Source organism: Macaca fascicularis, chromosome X (genome assembly GCF_037993035.2).
Source record: "Macaca fascicularis isolate 582-1 chromosome X, T2T-MFA8v1.1".
Taxonomy (NCBI): Eukaryota; Metazoa; Chordata; class Mammalia; order Primates; family Cercopithecidae; genus Macaca; species Macaca fascicularis.
This window is the reverse complement of record NC_088395.1, coordinates 57,216,284-57,229,764: the sequence shown is the minus strand read 5'-3', so window position 1 is coordinate 57,229,764 and position 13,481 is coordinate 57,216,284. Positions and strand designations below refer to the sequence as shown.

At 40.5% G+C, this 13,481-nt stretch overlaps 1 protein-coding gene across 3 annotated transcripts in view; it reads right to left on the bottom strand.

Annotated features, from left to right (window-relative positions):
* FAAH2 (fatty acid amide hydrolase 2) overlaps nt 1-13,481 on the bottom strand; it is a 208,772-nt gene that overhangs the window by 141,068 nt on the left and 54,223 nt on the right. For 2 of the 3 annotated variants that reach the window (XM_005593740.5, XM_045384213.3), the window contains exon 4: nt 9,748-9,957. The exons of the other annotated variant lie outside the window; for it this stretch is intronic. In XM_005593740.5, coding sequence (XP_005593797.1) covers nt 9,748-9,957 — 210 coding nt within the window. The remainder of the gene's footprint in view (nt 1-9,747; nt 9,958-13,481) is intronic. 3 annotated transcript variants of the gene reach the window in all.

Below are 13,481 nucleotides of genomic sequence, written 5' to 3'. Positions count from 1 at the left end.
TGTCATCCTGCGAGCCAATACTCTTTAATAAACTCCCTTCATGTATAAATCTATCCTATTCTGTCCCTCTAGAGAACCCTGACTAACACACCCAGTAATGGGATTGCTGTGTCAAATGGTATTTCTGCTAGGTTTTTGAGGGGTTGCTACACTGTCTTCCACAAAGGTTGAACTAATTTACATTCCCACCAACTGTGTGAAAGCATTCCTTTTTCTCTGCAAGCTAGCTAGCATCTGTTGTTCCTTGACTTTTTAATAATTGCCATTCTGACTGGTGTGAGATGGTATCTCATGGTGGTTTTGATGTGTATTTCTCTAATGATCAGTGATGTTGAGCTATTTTTAATATGTTTGTTGACTGCATGAATGTTTTTCTCTTGAGACGTCTCTGGTCATGTCCTTTGCCCACTTTTTAATTTTTTTTTCTTGTAAATTTGTTTAAGTTCCTTGTACACAGGATATTAGACCTTTATCAGATGGATAGATTGCAAAAATTATCTCCCATTGTGTACGTTGTCTGTTCACTCTGATGATAGTTTCTTTTGCTGTGCAGAGGCTTGTTAGTTAACTAGATTCCACTGGTCAATTCTTGCTTTTATTGCAGTTGCTTTTAGTGTTTTCATCTGAAATGTTCAAAACCTTCAAAACCCTTGTAATTTCTATAAATTACTTCAGGCAGTATGGTCATTTTCACGATAAAGATTCTTCCTATCCATGCGCATGGATTTTTTTTCAATTTGTTTGTGTCCTATTTGATTTCTTTGAGTAGTTTGTAGCTTTCCATGAAGAAGTCCTTCACTTTCCTTGTTAGCTGTATTCTTAGGTATCATATTCTTTTGCAGCAATTGTGATTTGGAGTTCATTCATGATTTGTCTCTACTTGCCTGTTATTGGTGAATAGAAATGCTAGCAATTTTTGCACATTGATTTTGTATCCTGAGACTTTGCAGAAGTTGCTTATCAGTTTAAGAAGCTTTTGGGCTGAGATGATGGGGTTTTCTAGATATATGATCATGTAATCTGCAAGCAAAGGTAGTTTGACTTCCTCTCTTCCTATTTGAATATGCTTTATTTCTTTTTCTTGCCTAATTGCCCAGCCAGAACAACCAATACTATGTTGTATAGGAGTAATGAGAGAGGGCATCCTTGTCTTGTGCTTGTTTTCAAGGAGAATGCTTCCAGCTTTTGCCCATTCAGTGTGATATTGGCTGTGAGTTTGTCGTATATAGATCTTATTATTTTGAAGTATGTTCCTTCAATACCTAGTTTATTAAAAGCTTTTAACATAAACGGATGCCGAATTTTAGTGAAGGCCGTTTCGGCATCTATTGAAATAATCACGTTTTTTTATCTTTAGTTCTGTTTGTGCAACAAATGACACTTATGGATTTGCATATGTTGAGCCAAACTTGCATTGCAGGGATGAAACCAACTTGTTCATGATGTATAAGCAATTTGACGTGCTGCTAAATTCTGTTTGCCAGTATTTTATTGAGGGTTTTTGCATTGATGTTCATCAAGAATGTTGGCCTAAAGTTTTCTATTTTTATTGCTTCTCTGAGAGGTTGTCTTTTTTTTAACTTTTTTAAAATTATTATTATTACACTTTAAGTTCTAGGGTACATGTGCAGAACATGCAGGTTTGTTACATATGTATACTTGTGCCATGTTGGTGTGCTGCACCCATCAACTCGTCAGCACCCATCAACTCGTCATTTACATCAGGTATAACTCCCAATGCAAACCCTCCCCCTCTCCCCTCTCCACATGATAGGCCCCAGTGTGTGATGTTCCCCTTCCCGAGTCCAAGTGATCTCATTGTTCAGTTCTCACCTATGAGTGAGAACATGCGGTGTTTGGTTTTCTGTTCTTGAGATAGTTTGCTGAGAATGATGGTTTCCAGCTGCATCCATGTCCCTAAAAAGGACACAAACTCATCCTTCTTTATGGCTGCATAGTATTCCATGGTGTATATGTGCCACATTTTCTTAATCCAGTCTGTCACTGATAGACATTTGGGTTGATTCCAAGTCTTTGCTATTGTGAATAGTGCCACAATAAACATACGTGTGCATGTGTCTTTATAGCAGCATGATTTATAACCCTTTGGGTATATACCCAGTAATGGGATGGCTGGGTCATATGGTACTTCTAGTTCTAGATCCTTGAGGAATCGCCATACTGTTTTCCATAATGGTTGAACTAGTTTACAATCCCACTAACTGTGTAAAAGTGTTCCTATTTCTCCACATCCTCTCCAGCACCTGTGATTTCCTGAATCATTGCCATTCTAACTGGTGTGAGATGGTATCTCATTGTGGTTTTGATTTGCATTTCTCTGATGGCCAGTGATGATGAGCATTTTCTCATGTGTCTGTTGGCTGTATGAATGTCTTCTTTTCAGAAATGTCTGTTCATATCCTTTGCCCAAATTTTGATGGGGTTGTTTGTTTTTTTCTTGTAAATTTGTTTGAGTTCTTTGTAGGTTCTGGATATTATCCCTTTGTGAGATGAGTAGATTGCAAAAATTTTCTCCCATTCTGTAGGTTTCCTGTTCACTCTGATGGTATTTTCTTTTGCTGTGCAGAAGCTCTTTAGTTTCATTAGATCCCATTTGTCAATTTTGGCTTTTGTTGCCATTGCTTTTGGTATTTTAGACGTGAAGTCCTTGCCCATGCCTATGTCCTGAATGGTATTACCTAGGTTTTCCTCTAGGGTTTTTTATGGTATTAGGTCTAACATTTAAATCTCTAATCCATCTTGAATTAATTTTCATATAAGGAGTAAGGAAAGGATCCAGTTTCAGCTGTCTACTTATGACTAGCCAATTATCCCAGCACCATTTATTAAATAGGTAATCCTTTCCCCATTTCTTGTTTCGCTCAGGTTTATCAAAGATCAGTTGGCTGTAGATGTGTGGTATTATTTCTGAGGACTCTGTTCTGTTCCATTGGTCTATATCTCTGTTTTGGTACCAGTACCATGCTGTTTTGGTTACTGTAGCCTTGTAGTATAGTTTGAAGTCAGGTAGCGTGATGCCTCCAGCTTTATTCTTTTGGCTTAGGAATGTCTTGGAAATGCGGGCTCTTTTTTGGTTCCACATGAACTTTAAAGCTGATTTTTCCAATTCTGTGAAGAAACTCATTGGTAGCTTGATGGGGATGGCATTGAATCTATAAATTACCTTGGGCAGTATGGCCATTTTCACCATATTGATTCTTCCTATCCATGAGCATGGTATGTTCTTCCATTTGTTTGTGTCCTCTTTTATTTCACTGAGCAGTGGTTTGTAGTTCTCCTTGAAGAGGTCCTTTACATCCCTTGTCAGTTGGATTCCTAGGTATTTTATTCTCTTTGAAGCGATTGTGAATGGAAGTTCATTCATGATTTGGCTCTCTGTTTGTCTGTTACTGGTGTATAAGAATGCTTGTGATTTTTGCACATTAATTTTGTATCCTGAGACTTTGCTGAAGTTGCTTATCAGCTTAAGGAGATTTTGGGCTGAGACAATGGGGTTTTCTAAATATACAATCATGTCATCTGCAAACAGGGACAACGTGACTTCTTCTTTTCCTAACTGAATACCCTTGATTTCTTTCTCTTGCCTGGTTGCCCTAGCCAGAACTTCCAACACTATGTTGAACAGGAGTGGTGAGAGAGGTCATCCCTGTCTTGTGCCAGTTTTCAAAGGGAATTTTTCCAGTTTTTGCCCATTCAGTATGATATTGGCTGTGGGTTTCTCATAAATAGCTCTTATGATTTTGAGATACGTTCCATCAATACCAAATTTATTGAGCGTTTTTACCATGAAGGGCTGCTGAATTTTGTCAAAGGTCTCTTCTGCATCTATTGAGATAATCATGTGGTTCTTGTCTTTGGTTCTGTTTATATGCTGGATTATGTTTATTGATTTGCATATGTTGAACCAGCCTTGCATCCCAGGGATGAAGCCCACTTGATCGTGGTGGATAAGCTTTTTGATGTGCTGCTGGATCCGGTTTGCCAGTATTTTATTGAGGATTTTTGCATCGATGTTCATCAGGGATATTGGTCTAAAATTCTCTTTTTTTTGTTGTGTCTCTGCCAGGCTTTGGTATCAGGATGATGTTGGCCTCATAAAATGAGTTAGGGAGGATTCCCTCTTTTTCTATTGATTGGAATAGTTTCAGAAGGAATGGTACCAACTCCTCCTTGTACCTCTGGTAGAATTCAGATGTGAATCCATCTGGTCCTGGACTTTTTTTTCGTTGGTAGGCTATTAATTACTGCCTCAATTTCAGAGCCTGCTATTGGTCTATTCAGGGATTCAACTTCTTCCTGGTTTAGTCTTGGAACAGTGTAAGTGTCCAGGAAATTATCCATTTCTTCTATATTTTCTAGTTTATTTGCGTAGAGGTGTTTTTGGTATTCTGTGATGGTAGTTTGTATTTCTGTGGGGTCGGTGGTGATATTCCCTTTATCATTTTTTATTGCGTCTATTTGATTCTTCTCTCTTTTCTTCTTTATTAGTCTTGCTAGCGGTCTATCAATTTTGTTGATCGTTTCAAAAAACCAACTCCTGGATTCATTGATTTTTTGGAGGGTTTTTTGTGTCTCTATCTCCTTCAGTTCTGCTCTGATCTTAGTTATTTCTTGCCTTCTGCTAGGTTTTGAATGTGTTTGCTCTTGCTTCTCTAGTTCTTTTAATTGTGATGTTAGAGTGTCAATTTTAGATCTTTCCAGCTTTCTCTTGTGGGCATTTAGTGCTATAAATTTCCCTCTACACACTGCTTTAAATGTGTCCCAGAGATTCTGGTATGTTGTATCTTTGTTCTCATTGGTTTCAAAGAACATCTTTATTTCTGCCTTCATTTCGTTATGTACCCAGTAGTCATTCAGGAGCAGGTTGTTCAGTTTCCATGTAGTTGAGCGGTTTTCACTGAGTTTCTTAGTCCTGAGTTCTAGTTTGATGGCACTGTGGTCTGAGAGACAGTTTGTTATAATTTCTGTTCTTGTACATTTGATGAGGAGTGCTTTACTTCCAATTATGTGATCAATTTTGGAATAAGTGTGATGTGGTGCTGAGAAGAATGTATATTCTGTTGATTTGGGGTGGAGAGTTCTGTAGATGTCTATTAGGTCTGCTTGCTGCAGAGATGAGTTCAATTCCTGGATATCCTTGTTAACTTTCTGCCTCATTGATCTGTCTAATGTTGACAGTTGGGTGTTAAAGTCTCCCATTATTATTGTATGGGATTCTAAGTCTCTTTGTAAGTCTCTAAGGACTTGCTTTATGAATCTGGGTGCTCCTGTATTGGGTGCATATATATTTCAGATAGTTAGCTCTTCCTGTTGAATTGATCCCTTTACCATTATGTAATGACCTTCTTTGTCTCTTTTGATCTTTGATAGTTTAAAGTCTGTTTTATCAGAGACTAGTATTGCAACCCCTGCTTTTTTTTGTTCTCCATTTGCTTGGTAGATCTTCCTGCATCCCTTTATTTTGAGCCTATGTATGTCTCTAGATTTTCTTATCAAGATGATTCTGGCCTTATAGAATGAGTTACAAAAAAAACCCTGCTTTTCAATTTTTTGGAATAATTTCAGCAGAAATGGTACAAGCTCCTCTTTCTACCTGTGGTAGTATTCAGCTGTAAATCCATCTGGTTGGGCCTTTTTTTTTTTTTTTCTTCAGTTGGTAGGCTATTTATTACTGCTTCAATTTTAGAACTCATTATCGTTCTATTTAGAGATTCAATTTTTTTTTGGTTCAGTCTTGGGAAGGAGTATGCATCCAGGAATTTTTTTCCATTTCTTCTAAATTTTCTAGTTTTGTCCATACAGGTGTATATAGTAATCTCTGATGATTGTTTTTATTTCTGTTGGGTAAGTGGTAATATCATTCTGATTTTGTCTATTTAATTCTTCTCTCTTTTATTTCTTTATTAGTCTAGCTAGTGGTCTATTTTATTTATTTATTTATTTTTTCAAAAGAACAGCTCCTGAATTCATGGATTTTTGAAGGATTTTTTGTGTCTCTATCTCCTTCAGTTCTGCTCTAATCTTGGTTATTTCTTGTCTTCTCCTAGCTTTGGGATTTGTTTGCTCTTGCTTCTCTACTTCTTTTAGTTGTGATGTTAGGTTGTCAGTTTTAGACCTTTCTAGGTTTTTGATGTGGGGATTTAGTGCTATAAATTTCTCTCTCAACAGTGCTTTAGCTGTGGCCCAGATTCGGATATATTATGTCTTTGTTCTCATTAGTTTCAAAGAACTTCTTGATTTCTTTGTTAATTTCATTATTTACCCAGAAGTCACTCCGGAGCAGGTTGCTCTGGTTTGGTTTGAGGTCACTTTCTTAATCTTGAGTTCTAATTTGATTGTGCTGTAATCTGAGAAATTGTTATGATTTAAGTTCTTTTGCATTTAATGAGGAATGTTTTACTTCAAATTATGTGATAAATTTTAGAGTAAGTGCTATGGGATGATGAAAAAAAAATATGTTTTCCATTGTTTGGGGGTGGAGAGTTCTGTAGATATCTATCAGGTCCACTTGATCCAGAGCTAAGTTCCGGTGTTGATTATCTTTGTTAATTTTCTGTCTCAATGTCTATCTAATATTTTCAGTGGGGTGTTAAGTTCTCCCACTATTACTGTGTGGGAGGCTAAGTCTCTGATTTTAACTGACTATATTGTACGTTTCCATTTATTCTCCTCTCTTGCCACTTAAAGTATACTTTTTTTTAGTTTAATATTTGCCCTTGAGTTTGCAATATACATTTAGAACTAACTCAAGTCTCCTTCAAATGATACTCTGCCACCTCCCAAGTAGTGCAGTTATCTTATAAAGGAACATTCCCAATTCCTTTATCCCATCCCATATAACATTGTCATTCATTTCACTCATACACAAGCTATAATCACCCAATACATTTTTGGCATTATTATTTTGAACAATTACATGTTAGATCAATCAATAATTTAAAAATACTTTATTTTACTTTTGTTCAATCTTTCTCTAATAATTTTCTTTTCTTTCTTTTTTTTTTTTTTTTTTTTTTTACATGAATTCAGGTTTTTGGCCTGTATTCTTTTTTCTCTCTCTCTCTGAAGAACATCTTTTAACATTCTTGCTCTATTGCTCCACTGGCAACAAATTCTGTCAATATTTCTTTGTCTCAGAGCATCGTTATTTCTTTTTCATTTCTGAAGAATAGATCTGCTAGACAGAATTTTAAGTTGATGGTTCTTTCAATGGTTTAAATATTTGACTCCCGTGTGTGTGTGTGTGTGTGTGTGTGTGTGTGTGTGTGTGAGATGGAATCTCCTTCTGTCACCCAGGCTGGAGTGCAGTGGCATGATCTCAGCTCACTGCAACCTCCACCTCTCGAGTTCAAGCAATTCTCCTGCCCCAGCCTCCCGAGTAGCTGGTATTACAGGCGCCTGCTGCCAGGCCTGGCTAATTTTTGTATTTTTAGTAGAGATGGGGATTCAACATGTTGGCCAAGCTGGTATCGAGCTCCTAACCTCAAGTGATCCACCTGCCTTGGCCTCCCAAAGTGGATGCCCATCTGTTATTGTTTGCATGGTTTCTGAAGAAAATACCAATATAATTCTATCTTTGCTCCTGTATAGATAAGATATGTTTTTCCTTCTTCTTTAAATGTTTTTTTTTCCTTTCTCTTTAATCTTCTAAGGATGAAACAGTATGCTAGGTGTAGTTATTCTCAAACATTTATTGTTGTTTCTTAAAATCTCTTTGTTCTCTTCCTAGTGTTCCAATTATATATGTGTATTACATGCATTTGTAATCATACAATTATTAGATAGTCTGTTCTGTCTTTTTCATTCTTTTTCCTCTTTACTTTCAGTTTTGGAAGTTCTTGTTGACAGATCTTCCATATCACTGAAGGTTTCCTATTTTGTATACAACATATTGATGAGCCCATCAAAGATGTTCTTCATTTCTGTTATAACTTTTTTATTTCTAGCGTTTGCTTTTGATTCTTGAAGTTCTCATCTGTCTTCTTACATTACAGATCTGTGCTTGCATGTTGACCATTTTTTTCCATTATGGCCCTTAACATATTAATCACAAAGGTTTCAATTCTCAGTCTGATAATCTCAATATATCTGCCATATTGCTAATCTTGATGCTTGCTTTGTCTTTTCAAACTGTGATTTTGTCTTTTAGTATGCCTTATAATCGTTTTGTTGAAAGCCAAACATGATGTACTGAGATAAAAGAACTGGGGGTATTTGGCCTTTAATGTGAGGCTTTATGTTTCCCTGGCTAGGGGTTAGTCTGTGTTTACTGTCTGCTGTAGCCATAGGTTTCAGGTGTAAAATTTTCAACTGGTGCCATTGTTTCCACCTCCTCTGTTGTCTTTGAGTTTCCCTAGAGACTTCTTAAATAACACCTATGATGTACAGTTCTTCTAGTTTATATAGAACCCCCATTATAGAAAATCCCTATTGGTGTAGTGATAAGGTGTGTGGAGGCAAGGAGAGGAAGTATTTTATAATCATATGATTAGGTCTCAGTCATTTAGTTAGCATGTGCCCCTGCTCTGTGACCCTAACATGTGCTTCCCAATTTTATTCTGCTTTGACCCCTTCAGTAGGACAGGAAACCTAGACAGGACTGGAGTTGGATATTTTCTTTCCCCGAGGTCAAGTCCATTAGTTTCTTATAAAACATTACTAAGTTAGGTTCTGATAAAAATAGTTTCTCTGAGGAAATTCCTTGTTAGAAGAACAGTAGGCTTTGGAAGTAGTATTTCAAAATGGCTACTTTTTCCCTCCCTGTGCAAGAAGCAAGAGAAGATTTCTCTCCGATCTTCACCTGGGAACACAGTAGGGCTCCTGAAGGTAAAACTTTTGAAATTGTGTGAGGCCCCCAAGATCCCCCCACCCAACCACCACATACATTTTGACTCCTAAACTTTTTCAAAATGAACCTCCAGCAAGTGATCAATTATAGTTTAGGTTTTTCTACTGCTGTGCTGGTTCCCCTGAAATGTTCTGCTCCTAGGCTTCTGTTCTAGCAAGTTCCGATTCTTTGTATCTGCCTGTCTTTCATTCAGTTTTGGGAAGAGTGGTTTTCCCATTACCTCGGCATATTGATAAATCTAATAATGGTTGTTAATTTTTAGTTTGTTCAGCTTTTGTTCTTATTGTGTGAATTGGAGTAAAAACTTCTAAACCCCATATATGCTAGACCGGAAACCTGAAGTCACACTTAAATTTTTAATCATCACAGTAACCTTACAAGTCTGATTTCTTTAATATGGCCATCTTACAAGCAAAGGAAACTGACTTAATGAGCACCTACTTCATGTGACTAAGGTCATATAGTAAAAGAAGTCTCAAATGTCTATGTAGCTTTAGCACCCACAAGTTTAAACATCATATTTTGCTAACCCACGTATGCATCCATTCAGGCTTAATAAAAGTCTTGTCAATTCTAGTCTCCATACACCTTTTTTTTCTAGTCTCTATACACTTTATGATGTTTCCTGTCTACATCACTTGTAGTTCGTTCTCAATTCCCTTTGCTGGCTACTTCTCCTCTATCTATCTTCAAAATATCAGAGTTAACCAAGGCTCTCACATGACTCCCATTTCTTCTCCATCAACACACACATACCCTGGGTTTTTGCATCCATTCTTATAGGTTAGAGATGCTATACTGTATCAGGTTTATTAATACAATTCATAATTATTATTGTTAACACAGCTCTTGATGCCCTACTAAAATGTCCAACTCACCAGAACTTCCACCTACAATATGCTGTAAATCATATGGGTTGTTTGATCGGCCATAGATCTTGTTACTGGATTCATACCACATACACAACTCACTACAGTTGGTTATGCCAAGGGGAATGGCACCAGCTTCCTTCAGTAATGCCACCACGGTGGCATCTGTTTTGGAAATGGCATCACGGCGGTTCATGAGTCCAGAAGAATTGGGCATTCCTAAAAGAACCACAGAAAGTAATGTTTAAAAGTTATTAAATAAAAATAATTGTTTTCTCCTGAGGGGCAAGATGGCCAACTAGATGTAGCCAGAAGGAACATCTCCCACAAAGGGTTGGGGCATCGGGAAGACTGGTTGGGGCATTGGGAAGACACAATCCTAGCAGATCTTCAGAGAGAAGGCATTGAGGGTGGATGGAGGGAACACAAAGATGCTGGGCTGAATGGGGAGGAAGATGGGAACCCTGCACAGGGCTACTGTTCACTGGGACTTGCTCCTGGCTCCCAGAAACACCTGGGGGAAAAGTGAGTTGAACAGTCAAGGAGCAACCAACTTTCAACATGGGCCTCTAGAATCATAGCAGGAAAAATACCCTTGACCACCACGGACACTTGGATTAGCAGGGAGAGGTGCTCAGAGAAGTGGTAGGGGCAGAATTCAAGCTGGAGCAGAGCTGGAAGACTTGATGCCAGAACATCTGGAGGAGCACAACAAGGGTTGCCCATGCCCCTAGGCTCGACTGCCTCCCACAGGAGACTTAAGCCCTACGGGAACTGTCAGACCTGAACTCTGCAGGGTGATTTTGTCCATGAGACAGGGCCAGTCCAATCTGAGCACCCCTCATTCTGCTAGCTTCTCCCAGGGCCCCAGTCTGGCCATGCCTGCTTGCAGTGCAGCCCCTAAGTACCTCCTGGGGTCCTGCATCACAGTTCCTGTGCTGGTGGACAGCATCTGACCTGCAAAGTCCTGGAACAGAGCTGCCCCAGAAGACAAGCCCAGCTAGCCCATATCCTCCCACTACAGCAGCCTCCCCTGTGCCACTTTGCCTACATGCACTCACCCATGACGACCTCCAACATTGCTTTACTGGTACTCGTGTGTGTGGGGAGGGGGGCGAAATCTTGTCTTCCCTTCTCTACCAGTACACATAATTGTGTGCACCCTGCCATGCCACTACTCCTGGCATGAGTGCACAGCACTCTACCTCTTCCCCCCACTGCACCACCATTGTTGTCAGATCATTGGGAAGCAGAAGGCATGCCAGCACTGCCCCCACCAGTATCCCCTTTCTGTGCTGGAACAGCTGCCGGCAGAAACTAGGCATAGAAAAAATGGACCCGCCCGCACCCTGAGTAGCCACCGCCACCTGCAGGAACATGCATAAAAGGCCCACACAGACCTGTGCCAACCAGAGCACCCTAACCCCATGATAACACTGCCACCAGTGTGAAGGTATGCACAGTTACTGCCGGGAAGCCCTATGCCCCCTAGTCTGCTGTCAATGCAAACACCTGCATGACGGCCAGCCACTGGCCCACAAAAGGCAATGCTGTCAATACTGGCAATTGCTGCGAATGCTCTCACAAAGGTCAGCACCCTGGCACCTGCTAGCACCGTGCTGCAGCTGACGAGCATAAACCCATACATACTGCAGTGGGAGTTGCAACTGGCACATAAGAATAAGGGCAGATAAGGCCGGGCGCGGTGGCTCAAGCCTGTAATCCCAGCACTTTAGGAGGCCGAAGTGGGCGGACCATGAGGTCAGGAGATCGAGACAATCCTGGCTAACACGGTGAAACCCTGTCTCTACTAAAAATGCAAAAAAAAAAAAAGAAAAAAAATTAGCCGGGCGTGGCAGCGGGCGCCTGTAGTCCCAGCTACTCAGGAGGGTGAGGCAGGAGAATGGCGTGAACCTGGGAGACTGAGCTTGCAGTGAGCCGAGATCGTACCACTGCACTCCAGCCTGGGTGACCGAGCGACACTCCGTCTCAAAAAAAAAAAAAAAAAAAAAGAATAAGGGCAGATACTGCTGCCACAGCCCTATGAAGTGCTTTGGCTGGTACTATCCATTGAAGTATTGTGACCAGTGATCTGGCAGCACCTTGCCCCTTATAGTGGTCCAGGAGCACCTCAGCCCTCCCGGAAAGTTCCTACCTTGAAAAGTCAGAGAAGAAAGTGGAGACCTGATACCAGTCCCCCAGAGTCAGAGCATGCAATCCAGGAGTACTTAGCTGAGTCTTGGCCACATTAAATATTCCAGAAATGAAGCCAGTCAACTGAACCCACCTTATACCACAATCAAATCACTCAAGGTCATCAAGTAGAATAAAAGAAAAAAAAAAAAAACTCATCCAAAAAACAACTTTAAATATTGAAGAAACAACAGACCAACAAAATAGCAACAACTCTGACAATTCAAAAAAACCAGTGTTTTCTTTCCTCCAAACAACCACACTAATTCTCAAGCAAGCATTCTTAACCAGGCTGAGATGGCTGAAATGAGATAAAAAAAAATTCAGAACATAGATAGAAAGAAAGATCATTGATATCCCAGAAAATATTAAAACCCAATCTAACGAAGGTAGAATTCACAATAAAAACATACGGGAGCTGAAAGACAAAATAGTCAATACAGAAAAAAAAACACAATGAACCTGATAGAGCAGAAAAACACACTACAAAAATTTCATGATGAAATCACAAGCATTAGCAGCAGAATACCCAAGCTCAGAAAAGAATATTGAAGCTTGAAGATTGGCTTTTTAAAATAAAATAGGGGAGGCGGAGCAAGATGCCCAAATAGGAACAGCTCCAGTCTCCAACTCCCAGCACCAGCGACACAGAAGACCAGTGATTTCTGCATTTTCAACGGAGGTACTGGGTTCATCTCACTGGGGAGGGCCGGAATATCGGTGCTGGTCAGCTGCTGCAGCCCGACCAGCCAGAGCTGAAGCAGGGCGAGGCATCGCCTCAACTGGGAATCGCAAGGAGGAAGGGAATCCCTTTTCCTAGCCAGGGGAACTGAGACACACAACACCTGGAAAATCGGGAAACTCCCACCCCAATACTGCGCTTTAAGCAAACAGGCACACCAGGAGATTATATCCCACACCTGGCTGGGAGGGTCCCACGTGCATGGAGCCTCCCTCATTGCTAGCACAGCAGTCTGTGATCTACCGGCAAGACAGCAGCGAGGCTGTGGGAGGGGCGCCCACCATTGCTGAGGCTTAAGTAGGTAAACAAAGCTGCTGGGAAGCTCGAACTGGGTGGAGCTCACAGCAGCTCAAGGAAACCTGCCTGTCTCTGTAGACACCATCTCTGGGGACAGGGCACAGTAAACAATAACAAAAGCAGCAGAAACCTCTGCAGACGCAAACGACTCTGACAGCTTTGAAGAGAGCAGTGGATCTCCCAACACAGAGGTTGAGATCTGAGAAGGGACAGACTGCCTGCTCAAGTGGGTCCCTGACCCCTGAGTAGCCTAACTGGGAGACATCCCCCACTAGGAGCAGTCTGACAACCCACACCTCACAGGGTGGAGTACACCCCTGAGAGGAAGCTTCCAATGCAAGAATCAGACAGGTACACTCGCTGTTAAGCAATATTCTATCTTCTAGCTGCTGATACCCAGGCAAACAGGGTCTGGAGTGGACCTCAAGCAACCTCCAACAGACCTACAGCTGAGGGTCCTGACTGTTAGAAGGAAAACTATCAAACAGGAAGGACACCTACACCAAAACCC